The sequence below is a fragment of the Oncorhynchus masou genome, chromosome 6, assembly GCF_036934945.1.
Source record: "Oncorhynchus masou masou isolate Uvic2021 chromosome 6, UVic_Omas_1.1, whole genome shotgun sequence".
In the NCBI taxonomy this organism is placed as follows: Eukaryota; Metazoa; Chordata; class Actinopteri; order Salmoniformes; family Salmonidae; genus Oncorhynchus; species Oncorhynchus masou.
The window spans coordinates 67,066,996-67,092,976 of record NC_088217.1 but is presented as its reverse complement, the minus strand read 5'-3'; the positions used below and the strand labels follow the sequence as shown (position 1 = coordinate 67,092,976).

The 25,981-nt window shown below is 42.1% G+C and overlaps 2 protein-coding genes and 1 long non-coding RNA gene across 3 annotated transcripts; 2 read left to right on the top strand and 1 right to left on the bottom strand.

Annotated features, from left to right (window-relative positions):
- Window positions 1-11,498, top strand: LOC135542470 (uncharacterized). The gene is made up of 4 exons (XM_064969430.1): window positions 1-526; window positions 7,569-7,925; window positions 8,747-8,868; window positions 11,376-11,498. Exons 1-4 carry the CDS (start codon window positions 448-450, stop codon window positions 11,496-11,498), a joined length of 681 nt encoding a protein of 226 aa, XP_064825502.1. The 5' UTR covers window positions 1-447.
- Window positions 8,849-15,409, bottom strand: LOC135542471 (uncharacterized). The gene is made up of 3 exons (XR_010456101.1): window positions 15,233-15,409; window positions 11,335-11,555; window positions 8,849-8,937 (listed from the first exon to the last, which is right to left on the bottom strand). It is a non-coding gene; the product is annotated as an uncharacterized LOC135542471 (long non-coding RNA).
- Window positions 14,358-21,332, top strand: LOC135542469 (T-cell-specific surface glycoprotein CD28-like). The gene is made up of 4 exons (XM_064969429.1): window positions 14,358-14,763; window positions 17,022-17,378; window positions 18,119-18,258; window positions 20,007-21,332. The coding sequence occupies exons 1-4, from the start codon at window positions 14,685-14,687 to the stop codon at window positions 20,127-20,129; spliced, it is 699 nt and encodes a 232-aa protein (XP_064825501.1). The 5' UTR covers window positions 14,358-14,684; the 3' UTR covers window positions 20,130-21,332.
- The last annotated feature ends 4,649 nt before the right edge of the window (window positions 21,333-25,981 follow it).

Sequence of the window (25,981 nt, the reverse complement as noted above, 5' to 3'; positions counted from 1 at the left end):
GAGTTTTACCAGAAGCAGTGAAATATGATATGGAGGAGAAAATCAAAACATGAGTGATACAATACGAGGTTCCCTGCCCATCAAAGGTCACACACCGGTAGAGGGTGGAAACCTATGAAGTACAGAGTGCACTGCCACAGAGTGCGGATGTTTTTTTTACTGAAGAGTCCGTGCAGTCAGTCACCCTGTTAGATGTGCAGCAGAGAGAGTTGCTGACAGTCGACGAGGGCCAGATTGTTGTTCACAGTAAAGTGACAGGGAAGGATGTTATGAGATTCACGCTGTCATCGTGTGACGAGCATGTGTTGTATGTTTAGGTAGAGCAGAGCAGTCACTGTCTCGTTCTGCTTGGCATACAGTGTATTGTCACATTTACCCTGATTGTTGTGCACTGTAAAGGGAGATCAGGGGAGCTTCAGTTTCACGACAAAACTGAGAACTTTCAAGATGAACGTTTACTGGATACCCACGATCCTCCTCTCCCTCTCTAGTGCTGCCAAAATGATAAGCTCAAACAACTGTAAAGGTAAGGTGAATTCACCAATTTGTAAGTCGCTCTGGATAAGAGCGTCTGCTAAATGACTTAAATGTAAATGTAAATGTAATGTAAGATCGGAGCCTGTTTAATATGGTGCAATGTTATAGAATGTTCATAGAGTATTGTGTAGAATAGATATAAATGTCAGTCAGGTAGAATAAGAAATTGTTTCAGCTCTATATTATAACATTTGTCTGAATGTTTCACCATAGGACTTTGTCATTAACGTTCATCTATATTCTCAGTATCAACAAATGTCACCTCAGGCATGATCCATAGCACGACCAGAACATTCTGATAACAAGAACAAAAGCCAAAGATTGCCCAATCAAAGGGTTGTAGATCATTCAAGATTGCAAAGCTAGCAAAATTGGTTTTATCAGGTGGGGATGCTAGGTGCAGTGGTTTGAATTCCTCCAGCACATTACTCAAATGAGTGCAGTTAAACCCCAATTACAAATGTGGATATGCTTCAACATCTAGACTGCAGCTATATTATGAATATTCATAATATAGCTGCAGTCTAGATGTTGAAGCATATCTTGAACTGTTTTATCAGGTGGGGATGCTAGGTGCAGTGGTTTGAATTCCAAATGAGTGCAGTTAAACCCCAATTACAAATGTGGATATGCTTCAACATCTAGACTGCAGCTATATTATGAATATTCATCGCTACTCCCATACCGGCTCGGGAGAGACGAAGGTTGAAAGTCATGCGTCCTCCAATACACAATCCAACCAGCCGCACTGCTTCTTAACACAGCGCACATCCAACCCGGAAGCCAGCCGCACCAATGTGCCGGAGGAAACACCATGCACCTGGCAACCTTGGTTAGCGTGCACTGCGCCTGTCCCGGGCGATGAGACAAGGACATCCCTACCGACCAAGCCCTCCCTAACCCGGACGACGCTAGGCCAATTGTGCGTCGCCCCACGGACCTCCCGGTCGCAGCCGGTTACGACAGAGCCTGGGCGCGAACCCAGTCTCTGATGGCACCGCTGGCGGTGCTGTACAGCGCCCTTAACCACTGCGCCACCCGGGAGGCCAACATACACTAAGTTGACTGTGCCTTCAAACAGCTTGGAAAATTCCAGAAAATTGTGTCATGGATTTAGAAGCTTCTGCTGGGTTAATTGACATTATTTGAGTCAATTGGAGGTGTACCTGTGGATGTATTTCAAGGCCTACCTTCAAACTCAGTGCCTCTTTGCTTGACATCATGGGAAAATCAAAAGAAATCAGCCCCAAGACCTCAGAAGAAAATTGTAGACCTCCACAAGTCTGGTTCATCCTTGGGAGCAATTTCCAAACACCTGAAGGTACCACGTTCATCTATACAAATAAGTATAAACACCATGGGACCACTCAGCCGTCATACCACATAGGAAGGAGGTGCGTTCTGTCTCCTAGAGATGGACGTAAGGTGGTGCCAAAAGTGCTAATCAATCCCAAAACAGCAAAGGACCTTGTGAAGATGCTGGAGGAAACAGGTATAAAAGCATCTATATCCACAGTAAAACGAGTCCTAGATCGACAAAACCTGAAAGGCCACTCTGCAAGGAAGAAGCCACTGCTTCAAAACCGCCATCAAAAAGCCAGACATTTTGGAGAGATGTCCTCTGGTCTGATGAAACAAAAACAGAACTGTTTGGCCATAATGACCATCGTTATGTTTGGTGGAAAAAGGGGGAGGCTTGCTACTATTATTCTGATATTTCACTTTCTTAAAATAAAGGGTTGATCCTAACTGACCTAAGAAAGGGAATTTTTACAAGGATTAAATGTCAGGAATTGTGAAAAACTGAGTTTAAATGTTTTTGGCTAAGGTGTATGTAAACTTCCGACTTCAACTGTATGTAATGCATTTAATTGGCTGTTTCCTAATGTTGATAGGACTTTGCAGAAATGAATAGGCAGGGGTGACAAGGATGAAACTAAGTGACTCACGTTTTCTATTCCACACAGTTCTGTGACTGCTTCTCTCCACCACTTTATGAAATCTCTCCCGCATGGAACATGTTCAATGTGTGGGTTAAAAATACAATGAAATTACAAATAATAAAATATGAATAATCCAGATTTGAGGCAAGGTAAAATATAGTGTACTACAGGATTCAGCCTCAGAAGCTATTTCCTCTGTGTGTGTGTTTTATATTTCCTACACAAGTCACCAGAATGTCCTGACAAGGTAGGAAAACCTGATAATGTCCTACATTTGTTAAAATGCTATTTTAGGCTTAAAGGTTATGGTTAGGGGTTAGGGTAAATAGGATTTTGAATGGGAATACATTTTCCTCCCCAAAAAGTCCAGAAATGTCACATTACAAAAAGCTGTGTGTGTGTGCACAAGATCAAAGTGAAAAGCAATCTGAATCGTTTGAATCCCCTTGAGATTGCGGCCTGTCGCTTCATTGTTTGCTAGAGATGTCAGGTTTTCAGTTTTCAGTTGTTTGTGAACATGAAATCCCCCCCACCCAAAAAAAGTTAGTTTGAGATAAATACTAAATATTTATAAACACATTCAAAGTCACAGATTTGTATTTATTTTAACCTTTCATTAAACTAGGCAAGTCAGTTAAGAACAAATTCTTATATACAATGACGGCTTTTCAGAAGGCAAAAGGCCTCCGGGGGGGACAGGGGCTGGGATTAAAAATACAAAATGAAATTAAAGTATAGGACAAAAGATACATCACAACAAGAGACACCTACACATAAAGAGAGACCTAAGAAAACAACACAGCATGGCAGCAACACATGCAAACACATCATGGTAGCAACACAACATAGCAGCAGAACAACATGGTAGCAGCACAAAACATGGTACAGTACAAACATTATTGGGCAAAGACAACAGCACAAAGGGCAAGAAGGTAAAGACAACAATACGTCACGCGAAGCAGCCACAACTGTCAGTAAGAGTGTCCATGATTGAGTCTTTGAATGAAGAGATGGAGTTAAAAAGGTCCAGTTTGAGTGTTTTTTTGCAGCTCGTTCCAGTCGCTAGCTGCAGCGAACTGAAAAGAGGACCGACCCAGGGATGTGTGTGCTTTCGGGATCTTTAACAGAATGTGACTGGCAAAATGGGTAGAGGATGAGGGCTGCAGTAGATATCTCAGGTAGGGGGGAGTGAGGCCTAAGAGGGTTTAATGAATAAGCAACAACCAGTGTCTTGCGACAGGTATACAAAGATAACCCGTTTACAGAGGAGTATAGAGTGCAGTGATGTGTCCAATAAGAAGCATTGGTGACAAATCTGATGGCCGAATGGTAAAGAACATCTAGCTGCTCGAGAGCACCCTCAACTGCCGATCGATCTATAAATTACGTCTCCGTAATCTAGCATGGGTAGGATAGTCAAGTACTCCCAAGTACTTGTATGAGTTGACTACCTCAAGCTCTAAACCCTCAGAGGTAGTAATCACACCGGTGGGGAGAGGGGCATTCTTCTTACCAAACCACATAACCTGTGTTTTGTTCAGAACAAGGTTTAGGGCGGAGAAAGCTTGTTGGACACTAAGAAGCTTTGTTGAAGAGCGTTTAAAAAAACAAAATCCAGGGAGGGGCCAGCTGAGTATAAGACTGTATCATCTGCATATAAATGGATGAGAGAACTTCCTACTACTTGAGCTATGTTGTTGATGTAAATTGAGAAGAGCGTGGCGCTTAGGATCGAGCCTTGGGGTACTCCCTTGGTGACAGGCAGTGGCTGAGACAGCAGACGTTCTGACTTTATACACTTTACTCTTTGAGAGAGGTAGTTAGCAAACCAGGCCAAAGACCCCTCAGAGACACCAATACTCCTTAGCCGGCCCACAAGAATGGAATGGTCTAAAGTAAGAAAAGCTTTGGCCAAGTTAATAAAAATAGCAGCACAATATTGCTTAAAATCAAGGGCAATGGTGACATAATTTAGGACCTTTAAGGTTGCAGTGACACATCCATAACCTGAGCGGAAACCAGATTGCATACCCGCGAGAATACTATAGACCTCAAGAAAACCAGTCAGTTGATTATTGACAAGTTTTTCCAACACTTTTGAAAAACAGGGCAAACTAGAAATTGGCCTATAAGAGTTAGGATCAGCTTGATCTCACCCTTTAAATAAAGGACGTACCGTGACTTCCTTCCAAGCTATGGGAACCTCCCCAGAGAGGAGAGAGAGGTTAAAAAGGTCAAAGATAGGCTTGGCGATGATAGGGGCAGCAACCTTAAAGAATAAAGGGTCTAAACCATCTGAACCAGATGTTGTTTTCGGGTCAAGTTTAAGGAGCTGCTTTAGCACCTCAGACTCAGTGACCACCTGCAGGGAGAAACTTTGTAGCGGGGCAGGGGGGAAAAAGGGAGGAGCTTCGGAGATAGTCACATTAGAAGGGGTGGGAGATGAGGAAATGTTGGATGAGCAAGGAGGCATGGCAGAGTCAAATAGGAATCCTGACTTAATGAAGTGGTGTTTAAAGAGCTCATCCATGTGCTCCTTTTCAGTAACAACCACATCATCACCATTATGGGACATTATTTAATCGTTTCCCAAACTTCTTGGGGTTAAACCCACAGAGAGAGAACTGCTCCTTAAAGTAACTCACTTTGGCCTTCCGGAATGCCTGAGTGAACTTATTTCTCATTTGCCTGAACGAGAGCCAGTCAGCCTGAATATGCGTGTGCCAAGCGATTTGCCAAATGGAATTCTTGAGGTGGAGTAACTCTGCCAAATCACAGTCGAACCAGGGGCGGAACCTGTTTTTAATTCTCATTTTATTTATGGGTGTGTATGTTAACAATACCACTGAAAATATCAACAACAAAAAGGTCCAAGTTACTTCGACAGAGGGGATCAAGCTGATTCTATACCATTTTACAGAGGCACGATCATGATGGAAGGCTTGCTCATTAAAGTTTTTTAGTAAGTGTCTATGACAAGTCAGGACAAGTCGTTTCACTGAACAGCCATTACAAACACAGGCTGTAAAACAGTGATCACTAAGGTCATTACAGAAAACACCAGATTGATACCTATCAGGATTATTTGTAGGGATAACATCAATGAGAGTAGCCTTTTCTGGGTGTTTGGAGTCATACCTTGTGGGATTGGTGATAATCTGAGAAAGATTTAAGGAGTCCCATTGCTTTAGGACTTGGTCAGGTGGTTTAAGCATGTCCCAGTTTAGATCACCTGCAAGACAAATTCAGACTTAGTGTAAGGTGCCAGGAGAGAGCTTAGGGCATTTAGGGTACAGGTCGGTGCTGATGGTGGCCGATAACACCCAGCAACAAGTCAACAAAGAGTTATTAAAGTGTAATGCGTAAAACCAGGAAATCAAATTGTTTGAGGACAGACTTGGTGGAGACAATCAAGCACCGTTGTTGATCCTTGGTAAAGATTGCCACTCCACCACCTTTGGATGGTCTGTCTTATAGAAGATTTGTCTTCTATAAAGGTTAACATCAGTGTTCCAAACACTCTTTCTTACCCACGTCTCAGTAATGACCTACACATCTGGATTGGAGCCATGAACCCACGCTTTCAATTGATACATTTTAGGTAATAAGCTTCTAGTGTTAACGTGCAGAAAGCCCAGGCTTTTACTATAGCAGAAATCCGTGAAGCAGATATCAGAGCACAAATCAGAATTGAGGCTAGCAACAGTAGATGGGCCAAGGTGTACATGCACATATAATCAGCAGTAATACAATCAGGTCGCGGCAGAGGACATGGAGAGCTCTGCAGTTTTTATCACATTTGAATGTGCATTAGGTGGCAACACGATCATATTGTAAAGCAATTTCCTTAGGTAACATGAATACAAAGCCGGCGAGAGGTGATTAGAATAGGATGGGGTGCCAAGAGTCCGTGAAACCAATAGAGAGTCTGAGTCCCGAGTGTGGGAACAAACAGACTGTGTCACGGTTGGGTAAACAAGGAAGTTCATAGTCAACAAAGCACGCAGGAGTCATGAGGTAAATAGCATAAAGTGCAAGTGAAAAATATAACAACTTGTGGCTTGCCATTGTAAGTTCAGAGTCACTCGCCTCAACAGTGCATGTGTGCTGGAGGCGACGGAAGCTTGGGAGAGAGGAGGGAGTGTGGCCGGGGTACCTATAGCAGACAGGGGGAGACAGGAGGGAGTGTGGCTGGGGTACCTATAGCAGACAGGGGGAGACAGGCTAGGGCAGATGGTGAACAGATCGCCAGGTGGAATCTAAGAAGCAGTGCAGCAGGCAACGGGAGTAGGTGTCACACCCACTTGTGAGAAACCTTTTTCAGGAGGCAGATTCCTTGTAGAAAATCCCAGCTAATGTAGCTAGAAAGTCTCTGCTTGTCTTTTCCACATGGAAAAAGAGGTCGTTAGCTTGCTACAGTGTATCTTTTCAGTATCGGCGAGTGGTCATTTACAACGTCCAAACAAAGTTGTCCTGTGGCTGTTGTATTTTGGGGATTCTGACGAGGATATTTTCTCTGCACAGATGACGGGGGCTTCAAAGGCCTCTGCATTTGGGTGGGATGGGGCTGTGAAACACACCTGCCCGTTGTTAGGCTCAAGAGTTGTCATACCTTTCACTTTACACTACAGTGCTAATTTCAGTCTTTCCTAGCAGTTTGGTGGCCTTATATAACAAAATTACCTAGTTTGTCTATTACTTTTTGACTTCAGAAAATAAGTTCAGACTTAACATTACTCACTCAATTTTGTGTTGGATGGTATTTCCAGGTTCCGCTGTGTTTCTTCTGTAGGTTTTGGCTTGTTAGAAGTTATTTTTACTTGATAGTGGAAACATTGATTCAACCAATTTCTACCCAGTGGGGATGCGTCTTTAAGCAAGCTCTGTAAGCGCCAGACGGTGCTCTGAATGGCTCTAATGGCAAGTGAGCAGAAACAGACTGGCACCCAGGCTAAGTTTACTCATCTTGCTGTGTCACATCAGTGATTTCTTCAAGGAAAGGAGGGAAGTATTCAAACAGGGCCCTCTGACATAACGCACACAACTGACTGCCTCTGTTTGGTTTGACTTTTGACCTTCCCTCACCAGACAAGCGCAGAACCTTCAACGTGGTCCGTGTGTCTGTCAACGGCACTGCATCTGTCAGCTGCCCCAACCTGACAGGCAAGGACCGGGAGGAGATGAGATTCCACCTTTACCTGGGCTTGGTCGAGGTTGGCAACCACACTCACGACAATGGTCACAACCACAACTCCACAGAGACACTGAGTCCTGTTGGGGAGGGTCTGGGGCTGAGGGTGAACAAACAGGACCATACGGTCAGTTTTGTCCTCTCTGGAATGACCACGGAACGCGCTGGAGTCTATACCTGTGAGGGGTACCCCATGTACCCACCTCCCATTGAGAAAGTACCAGACGAGCCTCAGACCTTGGTCCTGGTTGAAGGTATGTTTACTTCAAAAGGAACTGATCTATACAAGCACAAGCACACACAAATACACACAGGCATGCACAAAATGCTGTATATTGATTTACAGAAATATATACACTTGAGTGTAGAAAACATTAGGAACACCTGCTCTTCCTTGACATAGACTGATCAGGTGAATGGTATGATCCCTTATTGATGTCACCTGTTAAATCCACTTCAATCAGTGTAGATGAAGGGGAGGAGACGGGTTAAAGAAGGATATTTGAGCTTTGAGAAATTTGAAACATGGATTGTTGTATGTGTGCCATTCAGAGGGTAAATGGGCAAGACAAAATATTTAAGTATGGTAGTAGATTCCAGGTGCACCGATTTGAGTGTGTCAAGAACTTCAATGCTTCTGGGTTTTTCCACGTTCAACAGTTTCCTATGTGTATCAAGAATGGTCCACCACCCAAAGGACATCCAGCCAACTTGATACAACTGTGGGAAGCATTGGAGTCATAATGGACCAGCATCCCTGTAGCACGTTTGACACCTTGTAGAGTACATGCGGTGACGAATTGAGGCTGTTCTGCGGGAAAAAGCGGTGTAACTCTATATTAGGAAGGTGTTCCTAATGGTTTGTACACACACAGTATATTCTAATGATCTATTTACACTTAAAAGGCTAAACTGGCCAGTTTCCTGAACTTATACAAGCCTAGTTCTGGACTTGAAATGTATTTTCAATGGAAAAACGAAGTTACTCTAGGAGTAGGCTTAATCTGGATCCGGAAAACTGCCCCTTAAAGCTTAACACTCACATATCTATCTCTCTCTTTGATTGGTTGGTCAGCTCTCCAGTGCCAGGCAAGGAAGCCTGTGGGATGTGTAGGCTCTGCTTGGACATGGGTACTGGGGTTCTGGGTCACCATCATCTATGGCCTGGCTGTCACTGTCATCGCCTTTGCCATCTGGGTGAGTGACATCTCGCTTCCTTTACTCAGAGAGAGGGTAACTTGTCTTACATCCGTGAGGTGCTGCCTCCTGGGTTGAAAAAATATAAGAAAGCCTTGGCATAAATTCAATGCACAATTAACTATTTAGTCCATTGAGAGGTAAATAAATACCTGTCTATTTAAGGAAAAATCACCTTGATTAACTCCTTAGTCATAGCTGCCTACGCCTGATGGCTTGTATTTCAAATCATACCGTATGAGCAAAAAATATTTAGCTGGGAAGAGATTTTTGATGTACCGATTCCATGGCACAGGATATATATACATGTGTGTGTGTGTATATATATATATATATATATCTCGCCTTACACAGTATATATACATGTATATAGTACCAGTCAAAAGTTTGGACCTACCCACTCATTCCAGGTTTTTTTTTCTTCGTAAAAAGTATGGTCTACATTGTAGAATAATAGTGAAGACATCAAAACTATGAAATAGCATATATGGAATCATGTAGTAACCCCCAAAAAAGTGTTAAACAAATATATTTTATATTTGCCTTGATGACAGCTTTGCACACTCTTTGCATTCTTCTCTGAACCAGCTTCATGAGGTAGTCACCTGGAATGCATTTCAATTAACAGTTGTGCCTGGTTAATTTGTGGAACTTCTTTCCTACTTAATGCGTTTGAGAAGATATACAGAAGATAGCCCTATTTGATAGAAGACCAAGTCCATATTATGGCAAGGACAGCTCAAATAAGTAAAGAGAAAAAGTCCTTCATTACTTTAAGACATGAAGGTCAGTCAATACAGAAAATGTCAAGAACTTTAAAAGTTTATTCAAGTATAGTCGCAAAAATCATTAAGCGCTCTGATGAAACTGGCTCTCATGAGGACCGCTACAAGAAAGGAAGACCCAGAGTTACCTCTGCCGCAGAGAGTAAGTTTATTAGAGTTAACTGCACCTCAGATTGCAGCCCAAATAAATGCTTCGTAGTTCAAGTAACAGACACATCTCAACATCAACTGTTCAGAGGGGACTGTGTGAATCAGGCCTTCATGGTTGAATTGCTGCTAAGAAAAAACTACTAAAAGACACCAATAAGAAGACTTGCTTGGGCAAAGACTTGCTTGGGCCAAGAAACAATCAATTAATGGACTGGTGGAAATCTGTCCTTTGGTCTGATGAGTCCAAATTTGACATTTTTGGTTTCAACTGCTGTGTCTTTGTGAGACGCAGAGTAGGTGAATGGATGATCTCTGCATGTATGGTTCCCACCATGAAGCATGGAGGAGGTGTGATGGTGCTTTGCTGGTGACACTGTCTGATTTATTTAGAATTCAAGGCACACTTAACCAGCATGGCTACCACAGCATTCTGCAGCGATACACCATCCAAGCTGGGTTGCGGATAGTTGGACTATCATTTGTTTTTCAACAGCACAATGACCCAAAACACACCTCCAGGCTGTGTAAGGGCTATTTGACCAAGAAGGAGAGTGATGGAGTGCTGCATCAGATGACCTGGCCTTCACAATCACCCAACCTCAACCCAATTGAGATAGTTTGGGATGAGTTGGACTGCAAAGTGTAGGAAAAGCAGCGAACAAGTACTCAGCATTCCTCATGAAGCTGTTTGTCATAAAGTCAAAGGGTGGCTACTTTGGAGAATATAAAATATATTTTGATTTGTTTAATTTTTGGGGGTTATGTGTTATTTCATAGTTTTGATGTCTTCACTATTATTGTACAATGTAGAAAATAGTAAAAATGAAGAAAAACCCTTGAATGAGTAGGTGTCCAAACTTTTGACTGGTACTGTATATAAAACGACGGGCTGATAAATAAAATGACGTAAGATTCAACATTTTGTGTGCTTCAGTTAAATTATTGTACAGAATTCTTGCCAACAACAAAATGTTGAATATTTGGGGCATACAACCATTGCAGCTCTGCAGATTTTGATGTGACGATACAGAATCAATTGACCATTTGTGTTGGTATTGCCCTCAAGTAGACGGTTTCTGGTCTCAGTTTAAAATTGACCCTAGAATTAGTACTGTTGGGAGATCTGGAGAGACCGGGTCAGTCATTTACTAATACTCTTAGTAAAAGTATTTATCTTCAACTCGCAATCTATGGATTCTATTCGATAGATTCAAAATCGTATGTTAAACATCACAGCATAGTTGAAAGATATCTTGCAAAGAAATACAAAGAGGGTGGCCAGCTGAGGAGGACGGGATGAGCTGGGGGAAATTGAGGGTTGGGATGTGGAACTGGAAACAAGTGGCAGAGAAGTTGCTGGGATGACGGTCAAAGAGAAAAGTCAAAAAATAAAGTCAAAATAAGCAAAGAATACCAGTTTAAATGACACAACAACAAAAAAAGTCAAATAATGCAATATAGTATATGTATTTAAAACATAAATGATGCATGGAGACAGTTGTACACAACTACATACATATACACAGCTCACCCTACTCACTCTCCACCTCTTTCTGTGAATTTGATCCTCAGCTCAGACTGAGGAGAGTGGAGTGTTCCCAGAGCGACGACATGGACATCAAACCCAAAGCTCCACTCAGGGGGCACAGGAAGAAGCAGGGGGTCCAGCATCCAATCCGAATGGGACGATACTGATCACTGTCATCCTCAGATCAGAGTTGAGCCACAATTTGCCTTTGCGAGAGCTGACTTCTGAAACACACCAAGTTCTCTATGTAAGCCAGTTTGTCAAGTCACATGGTGCACATCTAATTGTACAACTGATTGTGTGTAAATAAAGATTTGAGTTATCTTATAAATGTAAATCATATAATTATAGTCTGATGTAATATGATCTTCCGGGAATCTATTGAGAATGGACTCTTGAAGTAGTGGGCAGCATACCCCCCAAACAACAACAAATAATACGAAATTAATGTTCATCTCTCATATCCTCATGCATACTGTAGTCAACGCGCACACACACACACACAGGTTAAGCTTATAGACACAGGGACACCCTCAGTGATATGTAGTGCGCGTGTGGCGTAGCTAGAGGAAGACCCTGGTGAATGGGTCTCACGTGAAACAGTGGTTTCCAAATACGAGGGGACTTACATCCCATTCTCTCGCTGAGAGCCACTGTGATTGTCATGTATGTGTAACGGGTTTCTTCCAACTCCTCCTCTGACGAAGAGGTGGAACAAGGATCGGACCAAAATGCAACGTGGTTCATTCAATACATCTTTAATGATGAAGAACACGAACAATACAAAACAACAAACGTCGAAAACCAAAACAGCCCTGACTGGTGCAACAAAACATAGAGACAGGAACAATCACCCACAAACACACAGTGAAACCCAGGCTACCTAAATATGGTTCCCAATCAGAGACAACGATAATCACCTGACTCTGATTGAGAACCGCCTCAGGCAGCCATAGATCAATCTATACACCCCACACAACCCCAAAACGAAACACACTACAAATAAACCCATGTCACACCCTGGCCTGACTCAGTAAATGAAGATAACATAATAAATATAGACCAGGGCGTGACAGTATGGGTCAAAATAAGTGACTGTCCTACATTGAAACTGAATTACAAATCCCTGCTTGTGCTTTAGGACATGGCCTTGATGCAAGGTACATCTCTCTATTTTTAACTAAGGAGCACACTGTGTTAACTTGTGTCACTTGGCGGATAAGGAAACGATAGTGAAAAAACTGCTGCAATGACTAAAAAAATATTTAAAAAACACCTAGCATCATTTCCTGTTTAAGGTTTCCTTGGAGGTTGTTTTTTTGTGTGCAATTGTGCACTTTTGTATGCACAAGAGGCACTGCTCCTTAATGTTACACACCTTGCAGTTTCTATGTAGTTAGGGCAAACACTGCAGCAGACTACGAGGGCTGTACAGGTATCGTGTCACAACGTAATAGTGACTATGTTCCAAATGGAAACCTTTTCTCTTTATAGTGCACTACTTTCGCCCAAGGTATGCACTATAGGGAATAGGTTGCCACTTGGAACGTATTCCGCATAAATGTCTGAGGTTAACACAAGTTTAGGAGATTTTTGTATGTTTTGTTCTACGAGATAATATCAGTCAGTTATCATGAATTATAAAGCCTTGTGCTGTAAGTGCCTTTTGTATTTTATTACATAAATGCTTCAAAATGACCAAGATTATCTCATAGAACAAAACGTACAAGATCTCCTAAGCCTGTGTTTACCACAGACCTTATTTTTTGGCATTTACCCCAAAACTCCATACATTTTCCTATAGGCTTTGTCCAACGAACCATGAATGAGTTAGTGCCTACAAAAATTTTTTTTTTTAACTTTTTTTAAACCCGCCATTAATATTGCTTTCAACTCCGGACGCCCAAATTGCTATAGTGTAGCAGAGCCGTTACAATGATCATGAAAGACTCATCCACAGCTCTTCAGCCTTGATATGACTGACAGTCACATGCGAGTGTGTGTGTTTGTTCTGGGGGAAATTCTGGGTTTGGTGTTCATGTAGTCACTCTGAGAAGACTCTCTCTCTTTAGTCCGAGTTGACTATATTTTGCAGACAAATGTAATTATGAATCATGTCCTGTGGGGCCCAGTCGGGAGAGCATGGTGCTCTCTTTGGAGAAAAGTGTCTGCTGAATGGCATATACTTGATTATTATTTTATAAAGATGTACATTTAGAGAGTGGCTGGGGTGAGCTACAGTAGGTGTGTGTGTGTGTGTGTGGGTAAAGTGTACACCTGTTGTATTCGGCACATGTGACAAATCAAATTTGACTTGTGTATGTTTGCCTATCGCTGCAGTGAGATTTAAAAGGTGACCAGTAAATCTCTCGGCTCTCCACAAACAAACTATAGGCCTCTCAATTTCTCATTAAGGTATCTATCTGTATGATGTGAAGTGACTCTGGATAATGACACACACTGGAAAGTTTACTCAAAACTCTAATAAAAAACAGGAAATGTTGGCCTACACATTCGCCACAACGTGGTGTATGGTTATACGATTTGGCGCATTACACGTCTGTGATAATATAAGTGCAACATTGTTAGCTTACCTGACTGACTGTTGCAGGAGACAGTCACAACCACAGACCAAACCCCCGTTTGTGCGATGGTTGTCACTGACAAGTGCCAAATAGGCCTATGTAACAACCGCGTGATGAGTAACTCTGCCTGAGACTTGAACACTTGCATTATGCTCTAGCTCAGCAGGCTAACACAGTCTTGTGGACAAGACCCAGGTTCGAACCCCGCCCACTCACATTGGTGCCGTGGCCCAGGTGGGTCTCTGCGAGTTCTACCAGAAGCAGTGAAATATGATATGGAGCGAGTCTATATGACAGTCCCCAGATAAGAGGGGGAAATCAAACATATGACTGATGCGATACGAGGTTCCGAGCCGTAACACACAGAGAAGTAATCAAATTCGAAGGGCATCAAAAGTCACATACCAGTTGAGGGCAGAAACTTTGTGAAGTTCAGAGTGCACTGCCACTGAGTGCGGATGTTTTTTACTCTAGAGTCTGTGCAGTCAGTCACCCTGTTAGATGTGCAGCAGAGAGAGTCGCTTACAGTCGACGAGGGCCAGATTGTTGTTCACAGTGACAGGTGACAGGGAAGGATGTTATGAGATGCACGCTGTCGTCGTGTGACGAGCATGTGTTGTATGTTTAGGTATGTTTAGGTGGAGCAGAGCAGTCACTGTCTCGTTCTGTTTGGCATTCAGTGTATCATTGCATTTACCCTGATTGTTGTGCACTGTACAAAGATACCAGGGGAGCTTCAGTTTCACGACAAAACTGAGAACTTTCAAGATGAACGTTTACTGGATACCCACGATCCTCTTCTCCCTCTCCAGTGCTGCCAACATGATAAGCTCAAACAACTGTAAAGGTAAGATCTGAGCCTGTTTAAAAGCTCACGCTCTACAATAGTTATAACTGAAAACACGATGTATAATGTAGAAGTACCATCGATCCAGATGTAATGCATAACAAATTACTTTATTATTGCTATGTAACTATTGTGAAAAAAGTGCCATGTATGTAAAATGTGTGTAGAATGTATATGTAACAACAAAACAAAAAGCTGGGGGGTAGATATGGGACAAAAATTGAAAAAAGATCTGGGCAAGTCCAGGATGGTGTAACGTATGTAGAAAAGGGAATCGTTTCAGCTCAAAATTATTACATTTGTCTGAATGTTTCACCATTGGACTTTGTCATTAACGTTCATCTATATTCTCAGTATCAACAAATGTCACCTCAGGCATGAGCCATAGCATGACCAGAACATTCTGATAACAAGAACAAAAGGTTGCCCAATCAAAGGGTTGCAGATCATTTAAGATTTCAATGCTCACCAAGCTGCATGGTTTTATCAGGTGGGGATGCTAGTTGCAGTGGTTTGAATTCCTCCAGCACATTACTCAAAGGAGTGCAGTTAAACCCCAATTACAAATGTGGATATGCCTCAACATCTAGACTGCAGCTATATTATGAATAGAATAAGCAGGTTTATATAATGCATTGAAGTTGTTGTTTCCTCATTGTGATAGGACTTGCAGAAAGGAAACGGCAGGGGGGGGGGGGTGATAAGGATTCAACTTAAGTGACCCATGTTCTAGTCCACACAGTTACGGGACTGCTTCTCTTTTTGAAATCTCAAAACAACACTTGTTTTGGAGCATGTTCAATGTGTGGGTTAAAATACTGTGAAATGATGCATACGAATAGTCCAAATTTGAGAGGGTAAAAAGGCTAGAAGCCATTTCCTGTGTGTGTGTGTGTGTGTGTGTGTGTGTGTGTGTGTGTGTGTGTGTGTGTGTGTGTGTGTGTGTGTGTGTGTGTGTGTGTGTGTGTGTGTGTGTGTGTGTGTGTGTGTGTGTGTGTGTGTGTGTGTGTGTGTGTGAGAAGGAGTGCACTGCACATGTGATGGAAGAATGCACTGTGCGTGCAGAGGGTTGCAATTCCACTGAATTAGGGATAGTTTAACCAAAATATGCCACAAGACCTAGGATTGCCTTATGTGTATCCCACACAAAAAAAGTTTCACTGCTATAAGCTAACTTTTTAGGAGAATTTAAGCAAAATGCCAGGGCTTAACTTCCCATGGACCATACGTGTTTGCTTATTTTGTCTGTAAGCAATGGCTTTTTTTTGGCCACTCTACTATAAAGCCCAGCTCTGTGGAGTGTACGGCTTAAAGTGATCCTATGGACAGATACTCCAGTCTCCGCTGTGGAGCTTTGCAGCTCCTTCAGTGTTATCTTTGGTCTCTTTGTTGCCTCTCTAATTAATGCCCTCCTTGCCTGGTCCATGAGTTTTGGTGGGCGGCCCTCTCTTGGCAGGTTTGCTGTAATGCCATATTCTTTCAATTTTTTAATAATGGATTTAATGTTGCTCTGTGGGATGTTCAAAGTTTTGGATATTTTTTTATAACCCAACCCTGATCTGTACTTCTCCGCAACTTTGTCCCTGACCTGTTTGGAGAGCTCATTGGTCTTCATGCTGCCGCTTGCTTGGTGGTGCCCCTTGCTTAGTGGTATTGCAAACACTAGGTCTGTTCAGAAGAGGTGTATATATACTCAGATCATGTGACACTTAGATTGCAAACAGGCGTACTTTATTTAACGAATTATGTGACTTCTGAAGGTAATTGGTTGCACCAGATCTTATTTAGGGGCTTCATAGCAAAGGGGGTGAATACATACGCACGCACCACTTTTCCGTTTCTTTATTTTTTTATACAGTTATTTTTTTCATTTCACTTCACCAATTTGGACTATTTTGTGTATGTCCATTGCATGAAATCCAAATAAAAATCCATTTAAATTACAGATTGTAATGCAACAAAATAGGAAAAAACGCCAAGGCGGATGAATACTTTTGCAAGGCACTGTATATAGCTGTTTATGTGTGTGTGTTCAAGATCAAAGAGACAAGCAATTTGGCAAAGGTCAGGAGTGGAACGCTAGCTAAAAAGACTTGTAACCAAAGTAGGTTTCTACTAGCCTGGTCCCAGATCTCAGATCAGTGATTTCTTCAAGGAAAGAAGGAGGGAAATATTAAAACAGGGTCCTTGTCTACTTCCCTCTGATATAATGCGCACAACTGACTGCCACTATTTGACTTTTGACCTTCCCTCACCAGACAAGCTCAGAACCTTCAATGTGATCCGTGTGTCTGTCAATGGCATTGCATCGGTCAGATGCCCCAACCTGACAGGCAAGGACCAGGAGGAGATGAGATTCCACCTTTACCTGGGCTTGGTCGAGGTTGGCAACCACACTCACGACAGTGCTCACAACCACAACTCCACAGAGACACTGAGTCCTGTTGGGGAGGGTCTGGGGCTGAGGGTGAACGAACAGGACCATACGGTCAGTTTTGTCCTCTCTGGAATAACCACGGAGCGCGCTGGAGTCTATACCTGTGAGGGGTACCCCATGTACCCACCTCCCATTGAGAAAGTACCAGACGAGCCTCAGACCTTGGTCCTGGTTGAAGGTATGTTTACTTCAAAAGGAACTGATCTATACATGCACACACAAATACGCATGCATGCATGCACAGTAGTTCAAAATGCTATATCTTGATTTATAGGACTATACACTGAGTGTACAAAACATTAGGAACACCTGCTCTTCCATGACATAGACTGACCAGGTGAATGGCATGATCCCTTATTGATGTCACCGGTTAAATCCACTTCAATCAGTGTAGATGAAGGGGAGGAGACAGGTTAAAGAAGGAATTGAGATATAGATTGTGCATATTTGCCATTCAGAGGGTGAATGGGCAACACAAAGATTTAAGTGCCTTTGAATGGAGTATGGTAGCAGGTGCCACCGGTTTGAGTGTGTCAAGAACTGCAACGCTGCTGCGTTTTTCATGCTCAACAGTTTCCTGCGTGTATGAAGAATGGCCCACCACCCAAATGTCATTCAATTAACTTGAAACAACTGTGGGAAGGCTGTTCTGAGGGCAAAAGGGTTTGCAACTCAATATTAAGAAGGCGTTCCTAATGTTTTGTGCACTCAGTGTATATTCTAATGATGTACTTGTGCTTAAAGACCAAACTGGCCAGTTTACTGGACCTAGATAAACCTATTTATTTTACTTAAAATGCACTTTCAGTGGAAAAACTAAAGTACCCCAGGAGTAGGCTTAATCTGGATCTGTAAAACTACTCCTTGAAGTTTAAAACTCACATCTCTCTCTCTCTCTCTCTCTGATTGGTTGGTCAGCATACCAGTGCCAGGCAGGAAAGACTGTGGGATGTGTAGGCCCTAGAGTGTATGGTGTCCCTGTTTGGGCATGGGTGCTGGGGTTCTGGGTCACCACCATCTATGGTCTGGTTGTCACGGTCATCGCCTTTGTCATCTGGGTGAGTGACATCTTGCTTCCTTTACTCAAAGAGAGGGTAACTTGCCTGACATCCACGAGGTGCTGTGATGAAAACACATAAGTAATCTCTCAAGCCTTGGCATAAATTCAATGCACAATTAACTATTTGGTCCAACAATGCAATAAAGTGTACAGTATCAGTCAAAAGTTGAGACATCTACCAATTCAAGTTTTTTTAAACTATTTTCAACATTGTAGAATAATAGTGAAAACATCAAAACTATGAGATAATAAGAATCATATCGTAACTAAAAGAAGTTTTAAACAAATCAAAATATATTTTATATTTGACATTCTTCAAAGTAGCCACCCTTTCCCTTGATGACAGCTTTACACACTCTTGGCATTCTCTCAACCAGCTTCACCTGGAATGCTTTTCCACCAGTCTTGAAGGAGTTCCCACATAGGCTGAGCACTTGTTAGCTGCTTTTCCTTCACTCTGCGGTCCAACTCATCCCAAACCATCGCTGTTAGGATAAGGTTGGGTGATTGTGGAGGCCAGGTCATCTGATGCAGCACTCCATTACTCTCCTTGGTCAAATAGCCCTTACACAGCCTGGAGGTGTGTTTTGGGTCATTGTCCTGTTGAAAAATGAATGATAGTGGGACTAAGTGCAAACCAGATGGGATGGTGTATCGCTGCAGAAGGCTGTGGTAGCCATGCTGGTTAAGTGTGCCTTGAATTCTAAATAAATTTCTGACAGTGTCACCAGCAAAGCACCCTCACACCACCTCTTCCGTGCTTCACAGTTGGAACCACACATGCGGAGATCATCTGTTGACCTACTCTATATCTCACAAATACACAGCGGTTGGAACTAAAAATGTCAAATTTGGACTAATCAGACCAAGGTCTAATGTCCATTGCTCATGTTTCTTGGCCCAAACAAGTCTCTTCTTATTATTGGTGTCCTTTAGTAGTGGTTTCTTTGCAGCAATTCAGCCATGAAGGCCTGATTCACACAGTCTCCTCTGAACAGATGTTGAGATGTGTCTGTTACTTGAACTCTCTGAAGCATTTATTTGGGCTGCAATCTGAGGTGCAGTTAACTCTAATGAACTTACCCTCTGCAGCAGAGGTAACTCCGGGTCTTCCTTTCCTGTAGCGGTCCTCATGAGAGCCAGTTTCATCATAGCGCTTGATGGTATTTGCGACTCCACTTGAAGAAACTTTCAAAGTACTTGACATTTTCCGTATTGACTGACCTTCTTGTCTTAAAGTAATGATGGACTGTCATTTCGCTTTGCTTATTTGAGCTGTTCTTGCCATAAATTGGACTTGATCTTTTTACAAATAGGGCTATTTTCTGTATACCACCCCTACCTTGTCACAACACAACTGAGTGGCTCAAACGCAGGAAAGAAATTCCACAAAATAACTTTTAACAAGGCACACCTGTTAATTGAAATGCATTCCAGGTGACTACTGCATGAATCTGGTTGAGAGAATGCCAAGCATGTGCAAAGCTGTCATCAAGTCAAAGGGTGGCTACTTTGTTTAGTACATGATTTCATATGTGTTATTTCATAGTTTGTACAATAATAGTGAAGACATCAATGTAGAAGATAAAGAAAAACAATTGAATGAGTAGGTGTGTCCAAACTTTTGACTGGTACTTTATTTATTGAAAACATAAATGATAGATGGAGACAGTTGTAAACAACTACATACATATACACAGCTCACCCTACTCACTCTCCATCTCTTTCTGTGAATTTTATCCTCAGCTCAGACTGAGGAGAGTGGAGTGTTCCCAGAGGGACTACATGAACATCAAACCCAAAGCTCCACTCAGGGGGCACAGGAAGAAGCAGGGGGTCCAGCATCCAATCCGAATGGGACGATACTGATCACTGTCATCCTCAGATCAGAGTTGAACCTTTATACTCAACACGAGTTGAGCCTTTATTGGCCCTTGAGAGCTGACTGGAGAAACAGACCAAGTTCTTGATGTAAACATGAAAGCTGGCTCTTCAAATGACGAGGTACACATCTAATTGTGCATCTGATTGCGTGTAAATAAAGATTTGAGTTATCTTATAAATGTTTATCAAATAATTATAGTCTGATGTAATATGATCTTCTGGGAAACTATTGAGAATGGACTCTTGAAGTTGTGGGCTGTATACTATATAAAACAATATCCCCTTGCATACTGAACGAACACACACGCCCACACACACAATTGGGTTAAGCGTACAGCCACAGGGATATCATATCTGATTTGTAGTGGGTATGTAGTGAAGAGAAAGACCCTAGCTCTGTGGTGAATGGGTCATACAGGAAACAGTGGTTTCCGAATTTGAGGTTGACTGAACCACATTTTCACACACTCTCTCTGAGAGGCACTGATTGTCATGTATGTTCCATTGAAACTGGCACACTGAACTACAGTAACAAAGTATTCCCATTACAAATCCCTGCTTGTCCTTGTAATGGGAATACTTTGTTACTGTAGTTAAGTCATTTTTAAAAATCAAATCAAGCTCGTGCTTTAAATCGAGCATTCCCAAGCTACAGGCCTCTCTCAACTGTTTCAGTGTATTGCAATATTTTAGTTTGAACCATTGTTTACAGATTTTTATAGAACATCTTAAAACTCGTCCTTTGATGGTTAACTTAAGTAACTCAGCCACAAGGAAATGTTGAAATACAAAAAACTGCTGTAATGACTAAAAGCAAAAAACATACCTAGCATAATTTCCTGTCTACTGTGTCCTTGGAGGCTTGTGTTTTGTGCCATTGTGCACTAGAGTATGCATAAGAGGGACGGCACCTTGATGTTGCACACCTTGCAGTTTCTATGTAGTTAGGGCAAACACATTAAACCAGCAGACTATGAGGGCTGCACAGGTTTCATGTCACAATGAAACAGTAGCTACATCCCAAATGGAACCCTTTTCGCTTTATAGTGCACTACTTTTACATTATGTATTACACATACTGTATGCATTCCTGCATTCGTGAAGGATTCAGACCCTTTGACTTTTTCCAAATGTTGTTACGTTACAGCCTTTTTCTAAAATGTATTAAATTGTTTTTTTCTCTCCTCATACATGTGTTTTGCAGATGTTATTGTGAGTGTAGTGAAATGCTTGTGTTTCTAGCTAACAGTGCAGTAATATCTAACAATTTCACAACAATACACACAAATCTAAAGTAAAGGAATGGAATTAAGAATATATAAATATTTGGGTGAGCAATGTCAGAGCGGCATAGACTAAGATACAGTAGAATAGGATAGAATACAGTATATACATATGAGATGAGTAATGCAAAATATTTAAACATTATTAAAGTGACTCGTGTTCCATTATTAAAGCGGCCAGTGATTCCATGTCTATGTATATAGGGCAGCAGCCTCTAAAGTGCCAGTATTCTAACAGTATTTAACTGTCTGATGGCCTTGAGAGAGAAGCTGTTTTTCAGTCTCTCGGTACCACCTTCTACTGACTTCACCTTCTGGATTTTAGCGGGGTGCCCGGTGATGCTTGGGCAGACCGCACCACCCTCTCGAGAGCCCTGCGGTTGCGGGTGGTGCAGTTGCCGTACCAGCCGGTGATACAGCTCGACAAGATGCTCTCAATTGTGCATTTTTAAAAGTTTGTGAGGGTTTTAGGTGCCAAGTCAAATTTCTTCAGCCTTCTGAGGTTGAAGAGGCGCTGTTGCGCCTTCTTCGCCACACTGTCTGTGTGGGTGTATCATTTCAGTATGTCAGTGATGTGTATGACGAGAACTTGAAGCTTTCCACCTTCTCCACTGCAGTCCTGTTGTTGTGGATAGGGGGGTTCTACCTCTGCTGTTTCCTGAAGTCCACAATCAGCTCCTTTCTTTTGTTGACGTTGGATGAGAGATTATTTTCCTGCCACCACACTCCCAAGGCCTCACCTCCTCCCTGTTAGGCTGTCTTGTCATTGTTGGTTATCAGGCCTACTACTGTTTGTGTCGTTTGCAAACTTGATGATTAAGTAGATGTGCGTGGCCACGCAGTCAAGGGTGAACAGGGAGTACAGGAGGGGGCCTGAGCACACATCCTTGTGAGACCCCAGTGTTGAGAATCAGCAAAGTGGAGGTGATTTGTCCTGCCTTCACCAACTGGGGGCAGCCCATCAGGAAGTCCAGTACCCAGTTGCACAGGGTGGGGTTCAGACCCAGGGCCTTAAGTTTAAGGATGATCTTGGAGGGTACTATGGAGTTAAATGCTGAGCTTCAGTCAATGAACAGCATTCTTACATAAATATTCCTCTTGTCCAGATGGGATAGGACAGTGTGCAGTGCGATGGCATCGTCTGTGAATCTATTGGGGCGGTAAGCAAATTGAAGTGGGTCTAGGGTGTCAGGTAAGGTAGAGGGGATATGATCCTTGACTAGTCTCTCAAATCACTTCATGATGACAGAAGTGAATGCCACAGGGCGATAGTCATTTAGTTCAGTTAACTTTGTTTTCTTGGGTACAGGAACAATGGTGAACATCTTGAAGCATGTGGGGACAGTAGACTGGGGTAGGGAGAGATTGAATATGTTCGTAAACACTCTAGCCAGCTTGTCTGCACATTCTCTGAGGAAGCGGCTTGGGATGCCGTCCGTTTGGGCCAGCAGCCTTGCAAGAGTTGACACACTGTTGTGGAAATTCTTGTACAGGGACACTCGGAGTCACTTAGTGAGTGACTTAGACTCTCTCATAGGGAGGGTAACATGTTAGATGCCAATATAACGCAGAGACTAAATCGAGTGGCCTGCCTCCAAGATGTGGGCCGCAACTGGGTAAGTAAAGTTTTTACACCTAATGGTGCTAAGATGCTCTGAGATACGTACTTTTAATTTGCGCTTTCTTTTACCCACATAATTTTCACCACAAGGACAAGTTATAAGATAAATAACTGCCTTAGTGGAGCACGTAATAACACCTTTGATTGGGATCGATTTCCCTGTTTGTGGGTGTTTGAAGGATCTAAATTTATAAGTGCCATTGCATTGAGCACAGCCATTACATTTGTAATTTCCATCCAGTAGGTGCGCAAATATACATTGCTCAGGAATATCATGGGGTGGTAAATCAGTGTACTAATTGGTCTCTGAGATTTCTGCCCAAGGGAAGGTCCGAAAACACATTACTGAGACTATCATCGGATTTTAGAATGTGCCAATGTTTGTGAACATTTCCCTTAATTTGTTCAGAACGCTTTGAATAGTGGGTAGAAATCTCAGAGACCAATTGGTACACTCTGATTTACCACCCCAAAATATTCCTGAACAACGTCTATTTGCGCCCCTACTGGATGGAAATTACAAATGTCATGGCTGTGCTCAATGCAATGGCACATAAATTAATGTAGATCCTTCAAACACCCATAAACATGGAAATCGATCCCAATCAAAGGTGTTATTACGTGCTCCACTAAGGCAGTTATTTATCTTATAACTTGTCCTTGTGGGTAAAACAAAGCGCGAATTAAAAGTACGTATCTCAGAGCATCGTAGCACCATTAGGTGTAAAAACTTTAATTACCCAGTTGCGGCCCACTTCTTGGAGGCAGGCCACTCGATTTCGTCTCTGCGTTATATTGGCATCGAACATGTCACCCTCCCTAGGAGAGGGGGTGACCTTGATAATTTATTTTTAAAACGAGAGGCTGCCTGGATCTTTAACTTAAAGACCCTTGCTCCCTTCGGTCTCAACGTAGACTTTGATCTGAAGCCATTCTTGTGATTATTGTGACTTTGCCATTGTAATTGTTTGTAAGCTTGTGTAGTCAAATGAATTTATGATCGTATGCTATCCATTTGTTGTTTGTATGCTTTTCTTTGTATGCCATTTTAATATTTGATAATTAACCAATGATATTAGGCCACTCTTGGCCATGATTACAGACACGACATAAACGAGTCATCCCGCAGTGTTTGTGATTATACCCTGATGAAGACAGCTTGGCTGTCGAAACGTTGGTAATGACTTGGCATCTGAGCTCCTAGTGTGCAGCTCTCTTTTATTTTCATGTTTTCTACTCCGCTGGCCAGCACCTCACCTAAATAGATGTGGGTTTCTTTTTCTTCTAGATAAGGCCACCAATTCATCACATCAGTATTGTTCTCAAGTGCAAACATTCTATATGACTACTGCCCTGTTTTTGTTAATCATGTCACATGACTTAGATTTTAACCTTTATTTTAAGCCTTTCCAGAAATGAGAATTTTGGAATAAAGTAACAAAACGTGGAAAAAGTTAAGGGGTCTGAATACACACTATGTACATATGCACAGCACCAGTCAAAGGTTTGGGCACATATTCTCAAAGGTTTTTCTATATTTTTGACATTGTACAATAATAGTGAATACATCAAAACTATGAAATAACACATGTGGAATCATGTACTAACCAAACAAAGTGTTAAACAAATCATTTTAGATTCTTCAAAGTAGCCACCCTTTGCCTTGATGACAGCTGGGCACACTCTTGGCATTCTTTCAACAATCTTTATGACATAGTCACCTGGAATGCATTTTAATTAACAGGTATGCCTTGTTAAAAGTTAATTTGTGGAATTTCTCTCCTTCTTAATGCATTTGAGCCAATCAGATGTGTTGTGACAAGGTAAGGGTAGTATACAGAAGATAGCCCTATTTGGTAGAAGACCAAGTCCATATTACAGCAAGAAGAGCTCAAATAAGCAAAGAGAAATGACAGTCCATCATTACTTGAAGACATGAAGGTCAGTCAATCCAGAAAATGTCAAGAACATTGAAAGTTCCTTCAAGTATAGTTGCAAAAACCATCAAGTGCTATGATGAAATTGGCTCTCATGAGGACCGCCACAGGAAAGGAAGACCCAGAGTTACCTCTGCTGCAGAGGATATGTTCATTAGAGTTAACGGCACATCAGATTGCAGCCCAAATAAATGCTTCAGAGAGTTCAAGTAACAGACATCTCAACATTCACGCTGTCTCCTTGGAATAGTTAATCAGGCCTTTGTGGTTGAATTGCTGCAAAGAAACCACTACTAAAAGACACCAATAAGAAGAAGAGACTTGCTTGGGCCAAAAAACTCAAGCAATGGACTGGTGGAAATATGTCCTTTGGTCTGATGAGTCCAAATTTGAGATTTTTGGTTGCAACCGCCGTGTCTTTGTGACTCAGAGTAGATGAACGGATGATCTCTGCATATATGGTTCCCACCGTGAAGAATGGAGGTGGTGGTGTGATGGTGCTTTGCTGGTGACAAGGTCTGTGATTTAGTTAAGAGTTCAAGGCATACTTAACCTGCATGGCTACCACAGCATTCTGCAGCGATACACCATCCCATCTGGTTTGCCCTTAGTGGGACTATCATTTGTTTTTCCAACAGGACAATGACCAAAAACACACCTCCAGGCTGTGTAAGGGCTATTTGACCAAGAAGGAAAGTGACAGAGTGCTGCATCAGATGACCTGGCCCCCACAATCCAATTGAGATTGCTTGGGATGAGTTGGGCCACAGAGTGAAGGAAAAGCAGCCAACAATTACTCAGCATATGTGGGAACTCCTTCAAGACTGTTGGAAAAGCATTTCTCATGAAGCTGGTTGAGAGAATGCCAAGAGTGTTCAAAGCTGTCATCAAGCCTAAGGGCGACTACTTTGAAGAATATAAAATATATTTTGATTTTTTTGAACACTTTTGTTACTACATTATTCCATGTGTTATTTCATAGTTTAGATGACTTCA

Coding starts and splice junctions, on each gene's coding strand:
- LOC135542470 (XM_064969430.1), top strand. CDS start 448: ATGAACGTTTACTGGATACCCACGATCCTCCTCTCCCTCTCTAGTGCT. Junction 527..7,568: donor AAGCTCAAACAACTGTAAAG/GTAAGGTGAATT, acceptor TTCCCTCACCAG/ACAAGCGCAGAACCTTCAAC. Junction 8,869..11,375: donor TCATCGCCTTTGCCATCTGG/GTGAGTGACATC, acceptor TTTGATCCTCAG/CTCAGACTGAGGAGAGTGGA.
- LOC135542469 (XM_064969429.1), top strand. CDS start 14,685: ATGAACGTTTACTGGATACCCACGATCCTCTTCTCCCTCTCCAGTGCT. Junction 17,379..18,118: donor GACCTTGGTCCTGGTTGAAG/GTATGTTTACTT, acceptor TTGGTTGGTCAG/CATACCAGTGCCAGGCAGGA. Junction 18,259..20,006: donor TCATCGCCTTTGTCATCTGG/GTGAGTGACATC, acceptor TTTTATCCTCAG/CTCAGACTGAGGAGAGTGGA.